Below are 20,897 nucleotides of genomic sequence, written 5' to 3'. Positions count from 1 at the left end.
ATACGACAGAAAAAGTCTACTCTGCGCCTCGACGCTGCAATCTCACTCGAACAGCATTCGCGTGAGCCTCGAGGCCTTCGACTTCCGCAAGCGTGACGACAGATGGTCCGAGCTTGTCGAGACCTTCTGCCGTCAATTGCTGAGAAGTGATGTGTTTCAAGAAAGCCGATGTGGAAACACCGCTGTACTGGCGCGCGTAGCCCTGCAGATGCCAAGGATCAGCCTTGTGAAGACATCCGACAAGTAACTTACCGCAGTAGGGAGCGTGTGGTTCGTGCCCGAGGCATAGTCTCCGCACGATTCTGGGCTATAGGCACCCACGAACACACTACCTGCGTTTCTGACATGGTCCAGAGCGCCGGGCGCATCCTCAAGATGAAGGATGAGATGTTCTGGTGCATAGTCATTGCTGAATGCAAGCGCTTCCTTCAGATGTGCACACCGAACAGTGAGCGATTTCGAGATGGCTTGCTTGACGATGCCCACTCGAGGTAGGACTGAAGCTTGCTTGTTAATCTCATCTTGTATGGCCGTCAGATGATCGTCCGTCAGGTTGATGGCCAAGCAGACAACTTGAGAATCTGGACCGTGTTCTGCCTGAGAAAGCAGATCGGAAGCGACGAAAGCTGCATCTGCAGTACGATCGGCAATGACGAGGACTTCGCTCGGACCGGCGGGTGCGTCGATACTGACGGCGTCTCCCATCGACATGGATACGGCCATCTTTGCGGCATTGACCCATTGATTGCCGGGTCCGAAGATCTTGTCGACTTTGCCCACTGTTTCTGTGCCGTAGGCCATCGCAGCCACAGCTTGTGCTCCTCCCTGTCAATCCGGCCAATCGATCAGCGAGGATTAGCTGACACGAGCAGAGGACTGACCGCCATGACGATCTGATGAACGCCGCATTTCTGAGCGATATAGACGATCTCGGGCCTGACCTTGCCTTCTGACGAAGGTGGCGTGGCGATGGAGATGAAAGGACATTGAGCGATATGAGCAGGAATAGCGAGCATCATGGCAGTAGACGGTAGCACAGCCGTTCCACCGGGAACATATAGTCCCACTCTATCGATAGGTCTCGCGAAGCGGCTGCAAACTATACCGGGCATGGTTTCGACTTTGAGAACGACAGATTCCTTGTCCATCTGACGAGCATGGAAGAGCTTGATGTTCTCGAACGCGACATCGATCGCTGCTTTGGTCTTGGGATCTATTCGCGCCAATTCGTCTGGGAAAGGCGCTGTGAGGGTATGAGACCATTGCGATGAAGCAGCGAGAGGACAGCGATCGAATTTCTCGATGAAGGATCTCAGTCCGACGTCGCCGCCGGTTCGCACTGTGTCGAGAATGGGTTGGACTTTTGCAACCATGTCTTTCGAGTCTACGAGAGGACGCTTCAGGAGCGCCTGGCGTTCTTTGGCAGAACAGTCTGCAAGGGTATAGATAGGCGGCACGATGCGGCCATTGGGCTGGCTCGCTTCGGGATGTGTACCATTCAGCTGAGCAATGGGTAGCACGGTCGATCGATTCGCTAGATTGGCTACTGCTTCTTCTTGCTTATCGCCGTTCGCGCCGTTGGTAAAGGCAGGCTTGGCATTGCCCGGTCGACGAGTGAGCTTGAGCGCTCGTTTGTCCAGGACAGCTTCAACGTCTGCTAGCGTGACACCTTTGCTCACACACCGGGCGAGAGCAAAGTAGATGAGATCTGCGACTTCCGCTGCAGTCTCTTCCTTAGTTGTCGCCCTGCACACTTCGTCCGCCTCTTCTCTGATCTTAGCCTCGAGTAAGGCGCTATCGTCGAACAATCGCTTGCTGTAGCTTCCAGCTGGTGAGTTGGCCTTGCGTTGTAAGAGCGTCTGCTCGAGATCTGCCAAACCTTGCAGGGGTGCAAAGCAAGAGACTGACTTTTCGGTATGACAGAACGAGGTGCCCTGTTTCTGGACGACCGAGAAGAGGAGAGCATCTCCATCGCAGTCGATCAGAATGCGCTCGACCACTTGGGTCGCGCCTGACGTCTCGCCTTTCTTCCAGATTTCATTACGAGAGCGCGAGAAGTAAGTTGCCCGACCTGTTTCGATAGAAGCTTTGATGGATTCGGCGGAAGAGTAGACGAGTCCAAGGGGCAGACGCGAAGCCGTCGAGCTAGCTACGACTGTAGAATAGAGCGCATCAGGTCGATCTGTCTTGAGCGCGCTCAGGAAAGCCGAGGTGATCTGCTCGAGACCGTCTCGGGAACGCAAGTCAAGCACTGGCGTGCCTGCTACGAAGCTCGACCTGATTGCATCTCTCGCGTCCACTCCCAGAGTCTCTTGGGTCGTGAACGTAGGTCGTATGAAGAGCGAGATGGTCTCTCGGCTCGCTTTGCCGCCGAGTGCCTCTCTGAAGCTGGCCAAGACGGCAGAATCAATCTGTCCATCTTGCGCGACCGGCATGTCGACGAGAAGTGCAGTGAGTGAAGTCCTTTCTAGTATGCTCGGCAATGAGATGGAACTCTCGGGTGACAAGCGCAGAACGAGTCTCTCAGTGGGCAAGCCGGCCTGAAGCAGCTGTTGAGCATCCTCAGTCGTAGCGGGTGCTACAACGACCCTTGAGATGCCCCCATCGAGCTGCTTGCTTGCCAACGTGCTCACATCGGGCTGAGACGACAGATCGAGCCAGACTTCGGACGAGGAGAGCAAGGCTGATGCAGTGTTGGCAAGTGACTCGAAAGAGGCCAGATCGAGCAGCAGAGGAGCAACTCGGCTTGCTTGCTCGAGCAAGATCTTGTCGGTCTCTGCGTCTGCCTCACAGAGCACTGCGAGCTGACTGAACACCGTCGGCATCTTGCTCGGTCTGCGTCGTCGTCTTGCTCTCGTCGACAGAAATTTGACGCGCACCTTGTCGCCATCTGCCGCACCCATGGAGACTCGAAGGATAGGCGTCCTGGGTAGGCAAGAGAAGTCTGACAGTAGTACAGGAGCGCTGATGACGAGGGATATGCAGGCGGCGGTCAGCTCGGGCGGATGCTGCTCGAGGCCGGTCACCGACTGAACCTCGACATTGTCTTTTTGGATCCATCAGCTACTTCACCCGCCAAGCAGCTCTCCCATCGTACCCAAGATCACATCACAGGCTCGTTCGGTGACCCTGCATGCATCGCCGCGCTTGCTGCAAAAGTTGACGTCCTCACGGTGGAGATTGAGCACGTCGACACGGATCAGCTCTCCAAAATGTCAACGACCGAAGCTGCAAAGATGGATATCTTCCCCAGTGCTGCAACGATCAAGCTCATACAAGACAAGTACGAGCAAAAGCGCCATTTCCAATCGCATGGCATACCCCTGGCGCGCTTTCTACCGGTCGAGCCATCATCTGCAACGAGTTCCATAACGCAAGCAATACAACAACTGGGCTTGCCGCTCATGCTCAAATCTCGTACGATGGCCTACGATGGCAAAGGCAACTATCTGCTCAAGTCAGATGCTCCGGCAGAGATCGCAAAGGCCATCGAAGCGCTCGGCAAAGGACAACGACCGCTCTACGCAGAAGGATTCGCACCCTTTGTTTGCGAGATTGCAGTGATGGTCGTCAGAGGCAGAGACGGCAAGATCGCATCTTACCCTGCAGTAGAGACGATCCATCGAGACTCGATCTGTCATCTCGTCATTTGCCCCCTCAGGAAAGGCAACAGGTCGACCAGAGAGAGAGCCCGTCAGATTGCAGAGCAAGCAGTTGGCACTTTTGGTGATGGCGCGGTAGGCATCTTTGGCGTCGAGATGTTTCTCATGCCAAGTGGTCAGTCCCTCTTCACTGTTCGGAATTTTTCCTGCTCACGCGGAATGTCAGGGGAGATCTTGGTGAACGAGATCGCACCAAGGCCGCATAATTCGGGTCACTATACGATCGAGGCTTGCTTGACATCGCAATATGAGAATCACCTACGGGCGATACTAGGCTACCCGCTAGGTTCTACAGAGATGAAAGTGGGATCCGCCGTCATGCTCAACCTGCTCGGATCATCCAACTCGATGGAAGAGATTTCCTCTGTCGTTCGAGCCAGTCTGCACGTCGACGGTGCGACGACGCATCTCTATGGCAAAGCAGACTGTCGACCGGGAAGGAAGATGGGACACATCACCGTTGTAGGCGAATCGGATGCACAGGTACAAGATCGATTGCTGCCCCTTCTTGCAGCTCTACCTGCATCTTATACCCAATCACCATCGACCGCTTATCCACTCGTAATCAGACCTGGTCTATCCCATCCTCTACCCATGGTAGGCATCATCATGGGATCAGATTCGGATCTGCCCGTCATGAGCAAAGCTGCCGAGATACTCGAAAACTTCAAAGTGCCTTTTGAGCTGACCGTTCGATCGGCACATCGTACTGCCGACCTGATGAACACCTATGCCATCGAAGCACAATCGAGAGGTCTCAAAGTCATCATTGCAGGCGCGGGCGGCGCAGCACACTTACCCGGAATGGTTGCCTCTCACACACCTTTGCCCGTCATCGGTGTGCCAATCAAAGCGAGCGTGCTAGACGGCGTCGATTCGCTCTACTCGATCGTCCAGATGCCCAGAGGAATCCCAGTAGCAACAGTAGGCATCAACAATGCCACTAATGCAGCTCTTCTCGCCATTCGCATCTTGGGCGATACTGTCTCGGATTACAGGCAAGCCATGATAGACTACCAAGTCTCTCTAGAGCAAGAGGTGGAAGCAAAGATCGAATCGCTCGATACGATGGGCTGGAAAGCCTACATGTCCAAGTAGAAACAATGCCTCGTTTGTATGTATTACAGAGCGCTGAGATGATCTATCGCCCTTTGTCGTGAGGCCATGAGTTGCTCGATCTTGAGCTCCAAGTGTCTGATGGTATTATCTCGTTCGGCTAGCTGACTCTTCAGCTCTGCCATCTCTTCATGATCGCCACCGCCATTCGTGTGTACAGGCGCGAGTATAGGCACCGCTTCTTGCTCGACAGGTGGTATAGTCTCCTCTGGGGCCAGCGCAGGAGTTTCTTCGACTGCTTTTGCGCTGACGGGCGGTAGCTCAGGTTCGCTGGGCTCCGGAATGACAACTGCCAGTTTCGAAGGAGCAGGCTCGAATTTTGGAACCGGTTCGACGGATACCTGTTTCTTTATCGTTCTGGCCGTCACGGGCGTTGTGGGCGCCGAGCTCGGCGGGGCTGCCGTCTCGGCTTTGTGCTCCAATTCGATGTAGATGGGTGGCTTTGTCTCGCCTGAGAAGAAGTCGGGAGCGGATAAGTTGGATTTGCCAGCTGGAGCAGGAGGGTATATATCAGCTTGATAGGCGTCTGACTTGCGAGGAACGATGAAGGAAACGGGTTCGACCATGTTGCTCGTGACTTTGTACGCTCTCGCGATCTCGCAATCGCTCACATTGAGCGCTCGACGAGGCATAAAGGTGATACCCCTCTGAGGATCGCTGGATTTGTATTCTGTGAGATAGACGAGATCGTCGTTCTCGTATTCGTAGTAGCGGATGTTGCCATCGCCTTTGCCGCCCAGGAAGAGGATGGAATTGTCTGACCAGTAAGGCATCAGTGTGCCCGACGACGTGTCGATCGTGAGTTGCTTGATGGGCTTGGTAAGTGTGTCAGAGTCCCAGAGGAAAACCTGTCGATCGCTGAGCTTGCTGAACCCCGTCGTGACGATTCGGTCGAGATTGCCTAGCCAGCAAACGCGACTCGCTCTGTATCTGTTTGAGCCAGGAACGTCAAAAAGATGATCTTGGACTCACTTGACGCCCGTGTGCGAATCGGCGATCTTAATGGGCGCAGGGCCAGATCTGACATCGAAGATGCGCAGCTTTTTGTCCTTGCACGTCGTCGCGAGGAGTGAGCCCGTGCAATTGTAACTCATCGATTGGACCATATCAGGGTGTGCGGCCAGTTCGGCCTGTGCAGATTCGTGCGTGACATCCCACAGCTTGATATCGTACGACGCTGATGTGAGGACGTTCTCTGCTGTGGGATGCCAGAGCACATTGCCGACTTTTCTGCCATGTGAGAAATTGGTCGAGAGCGGCAGGAGGTCGACGACTTCTACGCCGTCTATCCATGCTGCTTCCAGCTTGTCCTGGTCGATCTTTGTGATCTTGACTTTGGAGTCCTCTGCGCCCGACGCGATAATGTCATCGTTGAACGGGTTGAAGGAAGTGTCGAGCACGGGAGCCGTGTGAGCGCGACAGAGCGGGTAGATATCTGGGATCTTGCCCGTCTTGCTCAAGGGGCAGACGAGAAATGCTCCTCCTCCGCTGACTTGGTAGTTGACAGCAAGGTACCTGATCCAACTCCCTCAGTCGCGAGGACTATGACGCGAGCGTCGGACGTACTTTGGATTGATAGAGACGAGATCCGTATCCCATGCGCTTGCAGACACTTTCAAGTTGTCATACGCCGCTTCCTTCTTGACCTGTCGAGCTCGTCTGATCAGTCGCGCGTCTGGAGCTCGCACTGAGAAGCGGTCTCACAGCCTGACCGTACACATGCCGATAGCGTGATGCTCGCACGAACTTGCTGCAATAGATCTACCGAGTCAGTACTGCACCTGGGACCCTGCGCAAGCTTGCCTCATCGCCTCCAGTCGAGACCGCTGATGTTCGCTCGGTCGCGAATGGCCTGCCAGGCCGGCAACCACGTGACACGTCAGCACCTGCTCCCAGAAATCAGGCTTCACTCGGCTACTGACGCTCATCGATGCGCGAGTTCGTGCAGGGCTCCTCCAAAGACCTAGAGCGACCGCCAAGGAGCAAGCCCGGCCAAAGGACAACAGGCGGACGAAGGGAGCGGGAAGAAGTGGGCGATATACTCCGAAGTGGATTGGCAGGAGGAATTGCAGGTTGTGTCGCCAAGACCTCTGTCGCCCCGCTCGATAGAGTCAAGATCCTCTTCCAAACACAAGAGCCCGCATTTGCGCAGTATGCAGGTTCCTTCTCTGGCTTGTTCCGGGCTTCCTCTCTCGTTCGTCACTCGCTCTTTTCCCTGAAGTGCCGTAGATCTCATGGAGTTGGCAGATCTACAAAGAGACGGGCGTGAGGGGACTTTTGCAGGGACACTCGGCTACGCTCTTGCGGATCTTTCCTTATGCTGCCATCAAGTTTATGGCCTATGACGAAGCACATCGCGTCAGTCTGTCCTCTGGCTCGTGCACAACTAAGGGCTCAATGGATGATGACCGAGGCCAGATACTGATGCCCACAAAGGACAAGGAGAGCTCGATGAGACTCTTCCTTGCGGGTTCGATAGCAGGCGTGACCTCTGTCTTTCTCACCTACCCGCTCGAACTCATCCGAGTCAGGCTGGCATTCGACGTGAGACACACGACATCTGAACGACCGCGATTCCTGCCCGTCGTTCGGCGTATCTATTCAGAGGGCAAACCACTGTCGACTGCTACCATCCCACCCAACAGCGCATTCAGCAAGATACCCCTACTGAAGTTCTACAGAGGATTCACGGTCTCCATCGTCGGCATGGTGCCTTATGCAGGGACGTCTTTCGCCGTATGGGGATTATTACGAAAATCGTTGCCCACATATTTCGATCGGTCAACAATAGAAGAGCATAGAACGCTGCTCGATCTGGCCTGCGGAGCCATTGCGGGCGCTACCTCTCAGACGACTTCGTATCCTTTCGAAGTCGTCAGACGGAGGATGCAAATCGGAGGACTCCTTCGACCTGATAGGCTGGTAGGATTCTGGGAGGCGGCGCAAGCTATCCAGACAAAGTCAGGTTGGCGAGGGTTCTTCGTCGGCCTGTCGATCGGTTACATCAAAGTGGTCCCCATGACGGCAATATCCTACTCGACCTGGGAAGGCTGCAAGAGATTCCTGGGCGTGAAAGCATAGATGTTCACAAGAAGTCCAAATGCAGGCATGCAATATCGCACGTTATTGTACAATCCTTTGCTTGTTCGCTTTGGGTAGATTTCGGTAGGTCTGCTCGAGCGTTCGACCCTTTGGTGTGCCTGTAATGTCGAGTACGCTCAGTCTCGGCCTGCCCGGTCGAACTGGCTCGACGACCGCGAGAGGTTTGCCTTCGAGGATGCCGGAAGCACGCAGGGCATCAGCATTGGCTCTCCGTTTGGCCTTTTCTTCTTGTATCTTGAGCAGAATAGCTCCGTCGCCCGCTTCTTCGTCGTACATCTCAAAGACCTGGTGTCGACCTGCTCGCCTTTCTACATTGCCTTCGACAGGTTCGGTGATCGCCGTGCTCTGGTTGGCTCTGACGCCGAGAGCGAGTTCCATACCGTCTCGGAAAGTCGTCTGAAGTGGTAAGCCCTTCAAGTAGCTCGTCAGCCCGGAGCCATCCGATTTTGCCGGTCGACTTACGTTCTGTTTGAATTCCAGCGAGAGGGCTTTGAGACGGATGACAGCTTTGACTCGATCCATCGCAATCTGGTGGCGGTTGGCGAGTTCTCTGACGATGGCCAGCTCGGACAGGGGACGATCTCTCTGGAGATTCTGTCGCAGTTTGTTCTGGAAAGAGACAAAGATGCGATTCTTGGTCAGCTCGGACAGAGGCGTTGCCGGCCTGAAGCTCGGATTGCCTGGGAATGGCTGTCGTTTGGGCTCGGATCAGCTCGTTCTGTGTGAGCAACGGACGAGAGAACAGACAGATGATCCTATCCAATTGGGCTGACCGTCTGTTCTGGGTCGCTTGAACTGGATGCCATCCGTCCGTAGCCACTTGGCATAGTTGGTCAGAGCAGGCTGAGCATTGTTCTTCTTCCTGCCTGTGCCTACGGCGCTGCTGCTCCCTCCCACTTGCTCAGATCTCGCCGTGGTGGAAGAAGAGCTGCCATCGGCTGATGCTGATGTGCTCGGCGGTACAGCTCGCACGAAAGCAGATGTGCTGAACTCGCATGCTGCGCATCCTCTCGACACGGGTCTGCTCGCTCGAGCCAGCCTAGACATTGCTCGCTCGGTCAGCTTGGGTGCGTGAGGCGGACGTGTCGAGGAAATTTGTCTGAACCCAAATTGACCGCAAAGTAGAGCCGGAGCCGAATCCAAGCAAGTCAGGGTGGCTTGGAGAGATGATGCAGACTATCGGTAGACTCGGCAGGCTGCGAGCCTATCCCGTCTCAGCCATCGTACCGAGCACGTCAACACTGCAAGGCCACAGGATCGTCTTACCGCCCGCCCAAGCTGACCTCCCTCCCCTCCGAGAACGGACCTCAACGCGACTGATTGCAAAGGCATACGAAAGGGCAGGCCTGCCGTCTACGGAGGAACTCATGTTGCTCGATGAGAACGCGGCGATAGAGAGAGCTCGATCGGATGAGAGAGTGTTGCCGCCTAATTTGAGGATAGAGCGTTATGTGCCCAAGCAGCAGAAGCACAAGCACTTTGACCGATCCCAGTTCGAGCTGGTCAGTACTCCTATTATTGGAGCTATGCCTGCTTGACTAAGCGACGGCTTGACAGTTGCGCAAGCTCGAGCGAGAATAGGCCATCTCATTGTCCCACCAACGACCTGAAACTGCAGCTGCAGAGTGCCACTCTGACCAATCGCTGGGAGCTGAGCGACTGCCTATGCTTCTGCACATGCAGAGCCAGAGGAGTTCAACAAGAGTGGCCGGTGGAGGCATGGAAGCACGGCGACGCGACACTATCGTCCGTCAGCTCAGTTGGCAAAGGCGCTGCGCTGCCTGCTGACAGGATGCAAATGACTGTTGTTGTACACACATACATCATGATGGTGCCTCCTGAGCTAGCCTGGCACTACTCTACCTTGACCTCTCCACTTTCGCCCGTCAAAGTGATGGTAGGCGCACTCTTCACAGGCACGCCATCGCCAAAGAAGAGTTTCCCTCGGTGGTGTAGATCCATGAAACCCACTCTGGCATCGATCTGATCGATGTTACGGTGCCTGTACTCTGAAACCCACGAGATCTCCTTGAGCGGAGTGGCAGTAAAGACGACGCCGAGTGCGAGCAAGGTAAACGAAGCAATCACTTCGGGGAAGATCTGTGCTCTACAGGTTGAGCAAGGGCATCGCAAGATGCTGCAGGCCTTACGTCTTTGGGCAGAGAACCCCGGCTTAGCTCTGGATCCGCCGACAGGACTCGAGCTAACGCGCACGATGAGCACAGCTGTGAGGGAAGCCATAGATAAGCTGACCTTCCCAGGTCGAGTAGGCAGCATGGAAGAAGATGAGACTGCCAAAGAAGAGTGAGACTCTGCCTATGCCTTGCAGTATACTCAATTCTTTCCTCATCGTCTCGAGCACGCGCGAGAGTAACAAAACGCTCGCGTTGTTAGGCCAGATCGACAACATGCTCAGAAGGGACCAGAGGTTTTGACGCGGGCGCGGCTCGAGCAGAGGGCGGCAGACTGCCCGAGAGTGCCATCGTGTTCGTGGCAGCTTCGAGTTCCTCAGGCGCGACATGTTGTCCCGATTGTAATTTGCTAGCGAGATCCTTGACGAGCGCAGCTTGCCTCGCGACGGTCATCCTCTCCTGGAACAGCGCCTGCTTAGACTGTTCGAGCTGTCTCCTCTCGAGTTCGAGCAGGGTTTCCAATTGTTCGAATTGGGTGAGCTTGAGCTCCATCTTCTTGACTTGGGTATCTACTACATCTCTGATCAAGTGATGCAGATCTTTGTCGTCCTGCATGGCTAGCAAGTGAGCTTTGGCTGCAGCCGCACCCAGGGCGATCGAGGCAACACGCTCAATGTCGTTCTTCGGCTTGTCGGACGTCGAGCTAGGTTTACTCGCTTCGTCTAGCTGCATACTCTCGTCCGGCTTCGCCGTGGTAGTGGCAGCCGTATCGTCATTTGCCGCCACGCGGTCCTTGAGCGAATGGGTCATCTGAGCGATAGCTGATTGAGCGGCAGCAGCGGCGACTTTGGGATCGACGACATTGGCTAAGAAGGCGACGATACTGAGCACAGGGTTGTCGGCTTGGTTGAGCGGCATTTTTGCATATTGCAAAGGACCAAGCGAGTCTTGTCGAGTCGTCGCAGAGAGATAGGGATCCTCAATAGGTAACGTGAGGAAGTGAGCAATACATTGCTCCCTGCTTCGTGTGCCCACATGCTCCGAAACGGCCTCCCAATCATCTTCGTTCATTTCCAATCCCTCGAGGAGCAAGAGCGTTTCTTGGTCCGTCCAGGCATCGTCTGTAGCATGTTTGAAGAAAGACTGATCGATCCGAACGAAGTCGGCAGCAGACATGTGGGAGGGATATCGACCTTCTTTGTAGTCATTGGCAGAGATGTCAAAGTTGCGCGTCTTAAAGTTGTGATACCTCGTTCGGGAGATGTCGACACCGGAGACTGCACACTTTTGTCTGTTCTTCTCATCTATCGAGAGCTCGTTCGAAGCCGCTCCCGCTGCTACCTCGCCAGCCGCAGCGTCATCCATGAGCTTGTCCTTGCCATTGGGCGCCGTCTGGAGGATGCTACGTCGAAGCTCGATATTCGGAAAGTCGGCAGATTGTTGTCCCGTGGCAGGCATGTCTGTGGTCGTCTGTCTGGCTGCTCTGGGTTTTGAGCCAGGATGCAACGGCTGTAGACCTCTGGGCGTATCGAGCAAGATCCTGAAGTGACCTGTGAAAGGTGGACCCAAGCTGGACGGACGCGTCTCCGCATCAATCTGGATGGCTGCGTCAGCATATAGGGAGATAGGGCAGCAGCCTGACTTGCCTGGTAGTTGATGATGCCCCATTGCTCTAGAAACGCGTGTACGCGCATGATAGCACAGACATCTCCTGCGAGGTTGCGACGACAGGCAGTGACGGTGAGATACTCTGTCGGGTTGAGTCTGTAGGTGTTGATCATGAAATCACGGTAGTCTTTGTAGATCGAAGGCGTCTTGCTCCTGTTCCTGCCATTGAAGAACTCTGGCAGGGCTTTCTTTTCGATCGTGTGGATCTTCGACAGGTCGAACCAGGCAGAGTACGAAGGCAGTACGATAGGATGAGTCTGTGATGCCAAGTAGAGCTTCGCTGCCTCTTCCTGGCGAAGGTGTTGGGCCTGTCGCTCTGCAGGGTCGAGTCGGATAGCAGGCGTGACATGGGAGTGAACCTGCTGGCTTGCAGATCCTTCGCGGGACGCATTGGCGGTGGGGTTGCCGGTCGTCTCACCAGCATCGACGGACAGCATGCCGTTCTGTCCGTTCGTCTGCACGCTCTCATCCTCGTCATCCTCCTCCTCCTCCTCGTCGTCGTCGTTGATGCGGATCCGTTTGGGCGCAGACTCTCCCTCGCGCTGGGCTAGCCTATCGCTGTCGAGCAAGCTGTCATCCTCTTGCTGATCTGCCGACCTCTTCCTCTCTTCCTCAGCAGCATCCATGCCTGCAAACCGCTCTCCCCTTCAGCCTGGAGTCACGCACCGGGCGATTTTCTCTCACGCGAAAAACAGGCGGGCGCGCGCTCGAGCGAAAGCCGGGCTGCTAGCGACAGCGACATGTTGCGATTAAGGCAGACGGTCAGGCGGAGTCTACCCGCACAGACACGTCGACAAGCGAGCTCGCACTCGGGCGGTGGCTCGGGAGGTCCTTACAATGGCTTCGTGCCTCCCATGCCGTCTCTATGGCACACTGCAACCGCCAAAGCACTGGGTCGGCTCGAGCGGCAAGAGCCTCTATAGACACTGACAGGACATGCGCGGACAGGTGCAACGATGTGGTTCTTCATCTTCTATAGGTAGGCTTCTCATCACTCCTCGCATGCCAAGCTGACTCTGACTTGATGCAGATTCAGAGAGGTATGACGCAGAAAGGTGTGCTAGATCAAGCTCATCCAGAGTCACAGGATGGACCTGTTCTTTTTGGTGCACTACCGTGGGAAGCGCATGGACACGGCGATCATGGCGAGCACGGCGGTGAGGATCACCATTGTACGCGCCTGCTAGATGCCCACTTGCTCTTGCTGACCCTCCCTTACAACAGAGCAAGCACAATTGGCTAGCCATTGTTTGTATGCCGATAGATGAGCTCTTGCAACTCAGGATGGTCCTGCTCACTGAGTTGCACCATCTCGCGGTTGAACGTCTGGCCGAAAGTACTGACAGCTTGAGGCACGATATCTCGCACTGACAAGGCTGTGCCGGTCTGTGACTCTACGCTCGTGGCTCGCACGTCGGCGAGTCCGCAAGCGACAATCTCTGCGAACCGAGAGCGCACTCTATCCTCGATGTTGATCGAGAAGCCATGCGAGCTGATGCGATGCCTGATTTGGATCCCAATAGACGCAATTTTCGCCGACTCAGAGGTGAAGACGCCAGTATGAGGCGAGTCTATCGTTCTGACGCCTCGACTGCGCAGCAAGCCTACTTGGAAACGCTGCAGTGCGTCGACATACTCTCGCGTCGACATCTGCGCACCCGTCAACCTGCTGCTACTCTGTTCCATATCGAGCGACGTACTGCGAGCAAGGAAGTATCAAGGATGGGGTAGCCCACGAGCTGACCTGGACCATGATACGTCGTCTGTCCTCCCCGTTGAGTCCTCACATAATCTGCCCCGGTCAACCTGAGCCGCTCTGCTTCTGCCTGTATCTCCCTTTCCCTAGCTTGGCTCGCTTCGTCTTGTCGAGCCAAGTCTCGTCTACCGGTCGTGTAGACTGGCGTATGCTCGAGGAGGAGCAAGAGACCGTCGGAGCGACTCTCGTGGCCACGCTGACGGAGCGAGGAATAGTATTCAACAAGACCTTCTTGTAGCGCCAGACCGATCGTGTATCGTACCGGCGTGGGCAGATAGCTCCATAGAACCGCTCTTGACAGACTGGGTCGACTGTGCAGATGCCTCGCATGAGACATGATCAGAGCCGGTCTGCTGGCGCATTGCATGTCTAATGAACATGTACAGTCGGCACAAGTGCCCCCCAACCCACACGACTCCGCTCGATCACACGTTGTGATGATCTGAAGGCGCGCGGCAAAGCGCAGCAACGATCGTCGGCAAGGCCCCTCAACAACGCGTCGACTTCGATCACGTCGCGTAGTGATTCGTTAGTACGACACGCGTAAATTGGCTCAGAGGGGTGGCTATCGAGCGTGCTGAGAGCGCTGGCCGGCCGTAGGGTAGCGTGCAGTGCGGGCCACTTAGATTGGCAGGAGACATCTTCGCTGTCCTTGCGACGCCGAGCACAACACAGACTGCATAGAGCCAGCCCCATCTGCTTCTTTCTCTTCATCGCTCTTTCCACTTGTCTGCGATAGAGGCAAGTTGACCCCCTCTCTCTCTGCTCGCTCTGCCAGAGTCTGATCGCTTCCGCCAGCCAGGCTTGGTAGAGAAGCAGAAGCGGATAACGATGGCTCAGGCGCATGTTCAGAGACCGACGGCGAGATTCATGGCCGATCCTGCCACATTTTGGGGTCCTCCACCCCCTCTCAGTGCTCAGCCTCAGCCTCAGCAAGCCATGCAGCATCTTCGGATGACGAGCAACGGTCATCCGGCTGTCGGCAGACAGATCTCCAGTCTGGCAGGATTCGGGTTCGATGCTCCTCCCGGACCGGCTCAAGCCTACCATGCTCCGACGCTCATCACACCGACTCAGTCCACGTTTCCGGCTCACAAGGAGGCGGCGATGCCGTTCACTCCTGTCAGCCCCTCGCCGTTCGAGCTACAGCAGCACGCTGCCCACCAGTCTGCACAAGCCTCCCTGCACCGTCACCCTGGAGAGCATACTGCCAGAAGAATCTACGATCCCGTGGCGATGCATCACATCAGGCGCTCCACCTCCTCATCTGCTGGCTCACGAACTTCTTCTGCCAACGGCGCCCAATTCGATCCCGCTCTCTCTCTGGGACACCCTCAGCCTTATCCAACCCAGAGCTGGCAGGCTAATCTTGCTCATCATGCCGACCCCATCCGCCGACCGAGCACGGAAAGCTCGGCTTCTGTCTCTACGCTTGCTCCTTCAGACTTGCAAGTTCCTGTCTCCTCTGGCCGGAATGATCTGACTGACACGCGACAACAGAGATAGGACTAGCAAAGTCTCTGCCATCGTCAATGCCCCTCGCTCTCGAGGCGTCGGCAAAAGGGCGAGCAAGTCTGCAAGCAAGCTTGTCGAGGGCAGCTTCTCCCACGACGAAGTTGTCCAGCAGGATCGAGTGACGCCCAAGAAAGCGGTGCAGACTTCTGCCCGCTTGCCGCCCACTCCTGCGCTCTCCTCGTCCGAATCGTACTTATCCGCTCAGCCTTTGGCCACCTGGGATCAATACTCCCACGATCTCGCCCACCAGAACGCAAAACGTTCCATCTCTGCCAGTGGAATCGTCTTGCCACTCTCGCCCGAATCGCCAGAGCCGAGCTCGAGAACTATGCCGACGGTCATGATGACAAAGCCACACCCACCCGCACCGCTCGCTCATGCCGTGCCGGTCACCATCAAGATCTCTGAGCCTGTCGAAGATGTCAAGACAGAGAGTCTGATCAGACTTGAAGATCCTGCACTCCTGACCAGCTCCGTCGCTGCTAGACATCACAGACGGGCTTCATCGTGCGCTAAAGCCGGCCATATCAGAGCCATGCTCATCGACAACGACGGCAGAGCTTCCTTGGCTGTCATAGCTCCTCAAGCGCACAAGCCAGTTCAGATTGCTCGATCGAACCATGTCGTTGCTGCGGAAGCGCAAGGTATGGGTAGGATTATCCTCGACAGGCGAGTCCTGGCAGAGCGTCTGGCGGGCGAGTCGCACCCACTTTTAGGCACGTCTGCTGGCTTCTCTGCGTCCCGACGAGCTGGACAAGGTCGATCACGCGTCCCGACAATGGCTCAAGAGTGGAATGACCAGCAGGGTCTCGACGAAGAGACAAAGCAAAGACGATCCAGAATTCACCGATGGATGTTGTCAGACGAGAGCGAAGAAGATCTCGCAAGAGATGCTTGGTCGATGATCCCGCCAAGCTGGGCATTCGATTCGGATTCAGCGTTTGACGAAGAGAACGAGAGCGAAGAGGCTGCACGCAGCGATCCTCACAGACTGCGAACGACACGCAATACCGACGCCGTCGATGAGCTCGTCATGGCAGGCGGCAAGGGTCTCAAGCGACTGAGAATGTCGTCGCGTCGTAAGGCCTTGCTGCGCGCAGAGCAGACTGGCGAGGATCTTGCCAATTTTGCAGCCTCTTCCATCTTCAAGCGATCACGCCATGCCGTCCTGCTCGCAGAACATGGCAGGGGTCCTCTCGCTACCCTCGAGAGTGCTCACCACCCTCATGTCGAGCTAGCCGGCCTTTGCGTCTGTGGCGAAGAACGAGAAGAAGAGCCAACGCTCAAGTGCGATTATTGCGGTATCTGTTACCATCTCGACTGCCTCGGCATGAATGAAGACGATGAGATTGACGAGCAATGGTACTGCTTCCAATGCACCGGCGGACCTCGACATGGTCGCTCGAGAAAGATGTCAGCCTACAACGTTCCTATCCCGCCAATCTACACTGAGCCGACACTCGTGCCGAGTGCTCCCAGCCCGATGCTACAGCATGAGCTCCTCAGACCAGACCTAGACTCGATGGCGCTGGCACCCTCGCCCCGACTCGCGTCTCGCAACATCTATCGCCCGCCTGTGCATATCTACAACACGCCAGGCTCGAGTCCTGTCTCGCGAGCAAGACAGCCTTCGTATGGCAATGGCTTCTTGCGCGTCGTGCCTGCAACGCCGCTCACGCGTATTCAGAAGGCGAGCACGGACTATGCACCAGCTTCGCCTGTCACCCGTCGGGATCGTATGGCCAGCGCTCATATGGTCCACTTTGACGACGCTTACCTCGATCACCATAATCACGACGAGCGAATGCGTGCATGGGAAACAGACGCCTTCTCGACGCCTTCGTTCGGCATGACTGCATTCGACGAGCCTGTCTTTTCGGACGATGTCATGTCGAGCCCCGCTCGTCTGATGAACGCTCACCATCTCACGACGCCCATCGTCTCCTCTGCCCGTCGTCGCAGTCAGCACTACATCGGAACACCAAATTCCGAATTGAGACTGTCGCCTCAAAAGCATCGCAGGACGCCTTCGGCTTCGCTCAATCTGCGGGCAGCTGCCGGTCTGCGCAAGTCTACCGTGGCCGATATGGCTACCCCGCCGAGATCGATGGCTGCCATTGCAAAGATGCCCCCGCCGAGCTACACAACGCCAAAGAGCGTCAACCTCATGGAAGCTTACCCTTCGCCTGCCTCTTCCAAGCGACGTCGTAAATCGAGTTACAAGAGTGTCGGGATGGGTATCGAAGGTCTCGAGAGTACGTCCTCAGCTCGCTCAGATCTGAAAGAGTACTGATAACAGACTGCAGATCTATTGGACATTTAGTATCCAACTGTTGCCATCTAGACAAGGTCAATGTATCAAATGCATGAACAACATATTACATTTGCGTCATCGTACATTCTACTTGCTCAATGCTGCCTCGACGGCCAACAAGACGTTATCGTAAACCCCTGCGTTTGACGTTGCGTGCTTGTCTGTCCCTCGAAAGACGCCAGTTCTGACGAGCATAGATTGCCATCCGTAGTCATTGGCGCCCTTGATGTCAGATTGTGGGTTGTCGCCGACCATGTAGACTCGTTTGAGCTGCTCACCGCCATTCTGCCCTCTCAGTAGCCCGTCTGCGAATTGATAGGTCGCTCTCTCTGGTTTGCCACTGACGTGCGCCTTCAGATCGTGACCTGATATCCTCTTGTACACTGCACGAAGGGCTTCCTGAAAAGCGCCCTGTCCGAATCTCGGGACAACATAGTCATTGCCAAAGATGAGATCCGGATTGCTGAAGAAGACGGGAACAGATTGAGCAGGTGAGCCAGCGTCGAAATCTCGGTCTGTACTGATATGACCATCTGGCGAAGTGAGGACGTCGCTCATGATCTGGATATCGCGGTACCACTTCAGACTGTCGTGGAAGACAAAGATGGCTTCGAACTTTGTCTTGCTGAAATCTGCTTGCCTTGCCTCGCTGGGCGGTTCGCCAAAGGGATAAATTGAGGGCGCCCACGCGTGGATATCGCCAGGGGAATAGGCGCGTTCGAAGCCGTAGGATACAGCGATGTTCCTCACATGATCATCCGGAGAGCCAGCGTGGCCGCCCACGATGAGAACAGCCTTGTCTTTGTACTCACTCGCTCGATCTCGATAAGGCGTGTGAGCTTGTTGCAGCATATCTATTGTTATCTCTACATCGAGCTGATCGGACAGCTTCTTCACTCGCTCACTCTCGTGTAGGCCGCCACCATTGGTGAGCAAGATAAAGGGCACCTTGTCTGTCTTGAGCAGACGCAGGGCCGTCTTGGCTTCTGGTATCACTTGTCGACCTCGAAGCAGAACGCCATCGATGTCGAACGCGAACCCGACTGATCGTGCAGATGTGTTGAGACGTCGCCGTGCAACCGCAGTCTGAGCAATCGCTGACCGCCTGAGCATAGCGCTACGCATGGCAGAGGCAGCAAAGCAAGAATGCGACTCGGCCGGCAGGCGCTGACATGGTGACAGCAATATGTTTCATCATGATTTTCTCATTTGGCATGACGAGTCACGCACGAATCCCGGTTTTACTCCGGACTGTTCAGCAGCCTGCAAACCCGCATGCTGCTACTCGTACGCGTACGCGTGATCCGAGGACAGCATGCCCGCTCTTTCCGAAGCGCACCTCCCCATCTGAGTGATATTCGCCTCACAAATGACGAGCAGTCTTGTCTCTGCAGAAGCGTGATCGTCAAGAACTCTCTCACACGCCGCATTGCCCTGCAAAAGCCGTGATAAACGTACAGAATGGCCAGCAATCTCCGACAGCGGTCAACGAGCCGATGCTCCGGATCTATCACATCGCCTCGATGACCTCATGTCTTGTCGTTCTCACACCCTGCAATGCAGACTTTGGCTTGCGTTTATGCGTCGTGTGCTAAGATACAGCATAGCTCAGAATTCATCTGCCGGTATTACTGAGTGCTTGCCATTATGACTGCTCCAACTGGTGCGGCACTACACAGCAGATGCGCTGAAGGCGGTCGTGAGGAGCGTTGCCGTGCCATTGACAGGCTCAACGCCGCCTTGGAAACTTGCCAGGTTGAGCGTCCGGTCGAGACCGCCGGTCTGTTCGATCCAGTCGAAGAAGGGCATCACATCGCCCTTGAAGTCGTCATAATGCTCACTGCCGACGTTGACAAAGCTAACGACAGGCCATGAATTACCGCCCATCGTCTGGTTACCCTGCCAGATCTGAAAATCATTATCGAGCAGCGTGACGTCGCCTGTCTTGTGCCCGATGGGCTGAACACCCCCGCGTTGGCTAAGCCATATCATGAGCTCTAATTTTGAGGTCTCGTCTGCTATGCCTTGATCTGTGCCTGACATGCCGGATGCGAGAAAGAGATCGTACGCAATATCGGCAGCGACGTCCTCAGTCGCATTCGTATACTGCCATGACCATTCTGTCTGGAGTGTCGTGTAAGAACTCAACGGCTTGCCCATGTTGTCCACTAGAGCGACGTTGGAGTACGATTTGGGAATACCTGCCTTGCCGCCTTCCCAGCTCCACGTGGTCGACCATACAGCCTGCTGTTTGGCATTACATGGGTAGACCTTGCCCGTCTGGGTACCACTGATAGCACGATCGCTCCGGTAGAGGTCGTTCTGGAACTGATACCGATCGCACAGAGTCTGTTTGGCCCACTGTTTGCTCAACTCGATCGGTTGACCAAGCGAGCTCTCTAGCGTGAGACCGCGAGCGTGTCGATGTTGGCGAACGAGCGAGGCTGTGCATGCGCTGACCTGCAGCATGAGTGAGACCAACATCATCTTGCGTTCTTGGCTGATCTTGTGGAAGTGACTGGAAGAGAGGGAGAGAGAGGGAGAGAGGGAGGGTTGCGAGCAGGGACGCGTTGTGAGGCAACGATGCATTGTATCGCATGTAGCTAGGCTATGCTGACACGGTGACCGCACTGAAGTGAAGCAACAGGAATCCGCCTTGGCCGTACATGATCTCTGTACCGCCCTGGACTGCATCGAGCGTGCCCTCGAGAGGCAATCCGTAGCCTGTTCTGATGTATCTCACAAATATCTGCCTCCCTGTCAGCGCGTTTTACACTGACAAGTGCAGGACGTACCATCAGATCTGTGTGGAAAGTCTTGGCAGAGGGTGAGACCTGTCCGTTGACAAAAGAGAACGAGTCGCCTTGGCGATAGAGCCACCAGTTGCGATTGCCCAGAACGACTGAGCCAAGCAGTGTGCCAGGTGCTGTTGTACCCCGTGTAGAGAGTACGACGAGGATGTACTGGTGACCAGAGATGATCTTGATTCCCGTGAGAGCTTCTGTCGTGCCAGACTGGAGCCAATCCCAATTCATGACGGCATTGATCGCTTGGATCGACGTCAGCGCGACGCCCTGATACCACGAGCATAAGTAGCTTGTGTGAGCACGAGGGCAATAGAGCGTACTTTGCCGTGCGTCATAGACGCGTGAGGGTATCTGCTAGCGATCAGTTCGGCCACAGATAAGTGCTGGTCAATGGCTCACGCTTTGAGCGTCTTTGGTGAACCTGCAAAGTTGTATGAAGCAGCAAATGCAGCGCCACCGTTCGTACACGGGTTCGGATTGGCTGCCATCTTACCGGCAGCCGTACCGGCAGTCGTCATGTCATCGTGAAGCTCGTAGGCTGAGCTGAGCGATCAGTTGCAATTTTCATAGGGGTCACGCGAGGGATGGGTCACCTCCATTGCAGACCCGTTGAGCCGCTGCGATGCTTGCAAAGAATGTGAGTATGACGGCCTTCATCTCGAGCTCAGATCGGTCAGAGTCGGCAAAAAGGCAGCAGGCTATCGTAAAGTGGAGAGATGCATCGATCTGGCAACGCCATGACACTGCCACGAGTCTGAGAGTACGACATCCGACCGCCAACGAGGGAGATGCTCTACTGAGGAAGGAGGAGTGTGAGGCGAAGGA

General features: G+C 55.5%; 14 protein-coding genes across 14 annotated transcripts; 5 read left to right on the top strand and 9 right to left on the bottom strand.

The window, feature by feature from the left end:
- Window positions 1-16: 16 nt before the first annotated feature.
- L969DRAFT_76313 (uncharacterized protein) lies at window positions 17-2,849 on the bottom strand (the record flags this gene model as incomplete). Its single annotated transcript, XM_014711394.1, has 3 exons — window positions 882-2,849; window positions 253-825; window positions 17-202 (listed from the first exon to the last, which is right to left on the bottom strand). Exons 1-3 carry the CDS (start codon window positions 2,823-2,825, stop codon window positions 17-19), a joined length of 2,703 nt encoding a protein of 900 aa, XP_014566880.1. The 5' UTR covers window positions 2,826-2,849.
- A 52-nt stretch (window positions 2,850-2,901) lies between these two features.
- On the top strand, window positions 2,902-4,760 carry L969DRAFT_18311 (uncharacterized protein; the record flags this gene model as incomplete). The annotated part of the gene is made up of 3 exons (XM_014711271.1): window positions 2,902-2,929; window positions 2,986-3,777; window positions 3,829-4,760. 3 exons carry the CDS (start codon window positions 2,902-2,904, stop codon window positions 4,758-4,760), a joined length of 1,752 nt encoding a protein of 583 aa, XP_014566757.1.
- On the bottom strand, window positions 4,751-6,625 carry L969DRAFT_88730 (uncharacterized protein). Its single transcript, XM_014711393.1, has 5 exons — window positions 6,582-6,625; window positions 6,483-6,528; window positions 6,345-6,424; window positions 5,751-6,293; window positions 4,751-5,702 (listed from the first exon to the last, which is right to left on the bottom strand). Exons 1-5 carry the CDS (start codon window positions 6,584-6,586, stop codon window positions 4,784-4,786), a joined length of 1,593 nt encoding a protein of 530 aa, XP_014566879.1. The 5' UTR covers window positions 6,587-6,625; the 3' UTR covers window positions 4,751-4,783.
- Window positions 6,624-7,902, top strand: L969DRAFT_88729 (uncharacterized protein). Its single transcript, XM_014711392.1, has 3 exons — window positions 6,624-6,972; window positions 7,026-7,136; window positions 7,197-7,902. The coding sequence occupies exons 1-3, from the start codon at window positions 6,709-6,711 to the stop codon at window positions 7,857-7,859; spliced, it is 1,038 nt and encodes a 345-aa protein (XP_014566878.1). The 5' UTR covers window positions 6,624-6,708; the 3' UTR covers window positions 7,860-7,902.
- Window positions 7,866-9,333, bottom strand: L969DRAFT_88728 (uncharacterized protein). The gene is made up of 3 exons (XM_014711391.1): window positions 8,628-9,333; window positions 8,343-8,570; window positions 7,866-8,291 (listed from the first exon to the last, which is right to left on the bottom strand). Exons 1-3 carry the CDS (start codon window positions 8,925-8,927, stop codon window positions 7,902-7,904), a joined length of 918 nt encoding a protein of 305 aa, XP_014566877.1. The 5' UTR covers window positions 8,928-9,333; the 3' UTR covers window positions 7,866-7,901.
- On the top strand, window positions 9,047-9,461 carry L969DRAFT_18307 (uncharacterized protein; the record flags this gene model as incomplete). The annotated part of the gene is made up of 2 exons (XM_014711270.1): window positions 9,047-9,382; window positions 9,438-9,461. 2 exons carry the CDS (start codon window positions 9,047-9,049, stop codon window positions 9,459-9,461), a joined length of 360 nt encoding a protein of 119 aa, XP_014566756.1.
- Window positions 9,462-9,467: 6 nt separating this feature from the next.
- Window positions 9,468-9,704, bottom strand: L969DRAFT_51428 (uncharacterized protein; the record flags this gene model as incomplete). Its single annotated transcript, XM_014711390.1, has 2 exons — window positions 9,468-9,551; window positions 9,621-9,704. The coding sequence occupies 2 exons, from the start codon at window positions 9,702-9,704 to the stop codon at window positions 9,468-9,470; spliced, it is 168 nt and encodes a 55-aa protein (XP_014566876.1).
- A 30-nt stretch (window positions 9,705-9,734) lies between these two features.
- Window positions 9,735-10,230, bottom strand: L969DRAFT_18306 (uncharacterized protein; the record flags this gene model as incomplete). Its single annotated transcript, XM_014711269.1, has 3 exons — window positions 9,735-9,980; window positions 10,031-10,083; window positions 10,134-10,230. The coding sequence occupies 3 exons, from the start codon at window positions 10,228-10,230 to the stop codon at window positions 9,735-9,737; spliced, it is 396 nt and encodes a 131-aa protein (XP_014566755.1).
- A 40-nt stretch (window positions 10,231-10,270) lies between these two features.
- On the bottom strand, window positions 10,271-12,306 carry L969DRAFT_95378 (uncharacterized protein; the record flags this gene model as incomplete). The annotated part of the gene is made up of 2 exons (XM_014711389.1): window positions 10,271-11,608; window positions 11,659-12,306. 2 exons carry the CDS (start codon window positions 12,304-12,306, stop codon window positions 10,271-10,273), a joined length of 1,986 nt encoding a protein of 661 aa, XP_014566875.1.
- A 114-nt stretch (window positions 12,307-12,420) lies between these two features.
- L969DRAFT_18304 (uncharacterized protein) lies at window positions 12,421-12,726 on the top strand (the record flags this gene model as incomplete). Its single annotated transcript, XM_014711268.1, has 3 exons — window positions 12,421-12,574; window positions 12,629-12,659; window positions 12,711-12,726. The coding sequence occupies 3 exons, from the start codon at window positions 12,421-12,423 to the stop codon at window positions 12,724-12,726; spliced, it is 201 nt and encodes a 66-aa protein (XP_014566754.1).
- Window positions 12,501-13,907, bottom strand: L969DRAFT_63820 (uncharacterized protein). Its single transcript, XM_014711388.1, has 4 exons — window positions 13,381-13,907; window positions 12,766-13,330; window positions 12,711-12,721; window positions 12,501-12,659 (listed from the first exon to the last, which is right to left on the bottom strand). Exons 1-2 carry the CDS (start codon window positions 13,801-13,803, stop codon window positions 12,920-12,922), a joined length of 834 nt encoding a protein of 277 aa, XP_014566874.1. The 5' UTR covers window positions 13,804-13,907; the 3' UTR covers window positions 12,501-12,659; window positions 12,711-12,721; window positions 12,766-12,919.
- Window positions 13,908-14,267: 360 nt separating this feature from the next.
- Window positions 14,268-17,274, top strand: L969DRAFT_95376 (uncharacterized protein; the record flags this gene model as incomplete). The annotated part of the gene is made up of 3 exons (XM_014711387.1): window positions 14,268-14,884; window positions 14,937-17,206; window positions 17,258-17,274. The coding sequence occupies 3 exons, from the start codon at window positions 14,268-14,270 to the stop codon at window positions 17,272-17,274; spliced, it is 2,904 nt and encodes a 967-aa protein (XP_014566873.1).
- Window positions 17,275-17,286: 12 nt separating this feature from the next.
- Window positions 17,287-18,432, bottom strand: L969DRAFT_88722 (uncharacterized protein). Its single transcript, XM_014711386.1, has one exon. It carries the CDS (start codon window positions 18,388-18,390, stop codon window positions 17,353-17,355), a length of 1,038 nt encoding a protein of 345 aa, XP_014566872.1. The 5' UTR covers window positions 18,391-18,432; the 3' UTR covers window positions 17,287-17,352.
- A 504-nt stretch (window positions 18,433-18,936) lies between these two features.
- On the bottom strand, window positions 18,937-20,729 carry L969DRAFT_104172 (glycoside hydrolase family 12 protein; the record flags this gene model as incomplete). Its single annotated transcript, XM_014711385.1, has 6 exons — window positions 18,937-19,783; window positions 19,884-20,014; window positions 20,061-20,339; window positions 20,393-20,423; window positions 20,472-20,610; window positions 20,666-20,729. 6 exons carry the CDS (start codon window positions 20,727-20,729, stop codon window positions 18,937-18,939), a joined length of 1,491 nt encoding a protein of 496 aa, XP_014566871.1.
- Window positions 20,730-20,897: the final 168 nt, after the last annotated feature.

The sequence above is a fragment of the Mixia osmundae genome (assembly GCF_000708205.1).
Source record: "Mixia osmundae IAM 14324 unplaced genomic scaffold scaffold_7, whole genome shotgun sequence".
Taxonomy (NCBI): domain Eukaryota; kingdom Fungi; phylum Basidiomycota; class Mixiomycetes; order Mixiales; family Mixiaceae; genus Mixia; species Mixia osmundae.
The sequence above is the reverse complement of the archived record's forward strand: the minus strand, read 5'-3'. Positions and strand labels throughout refer to the sequence as shown.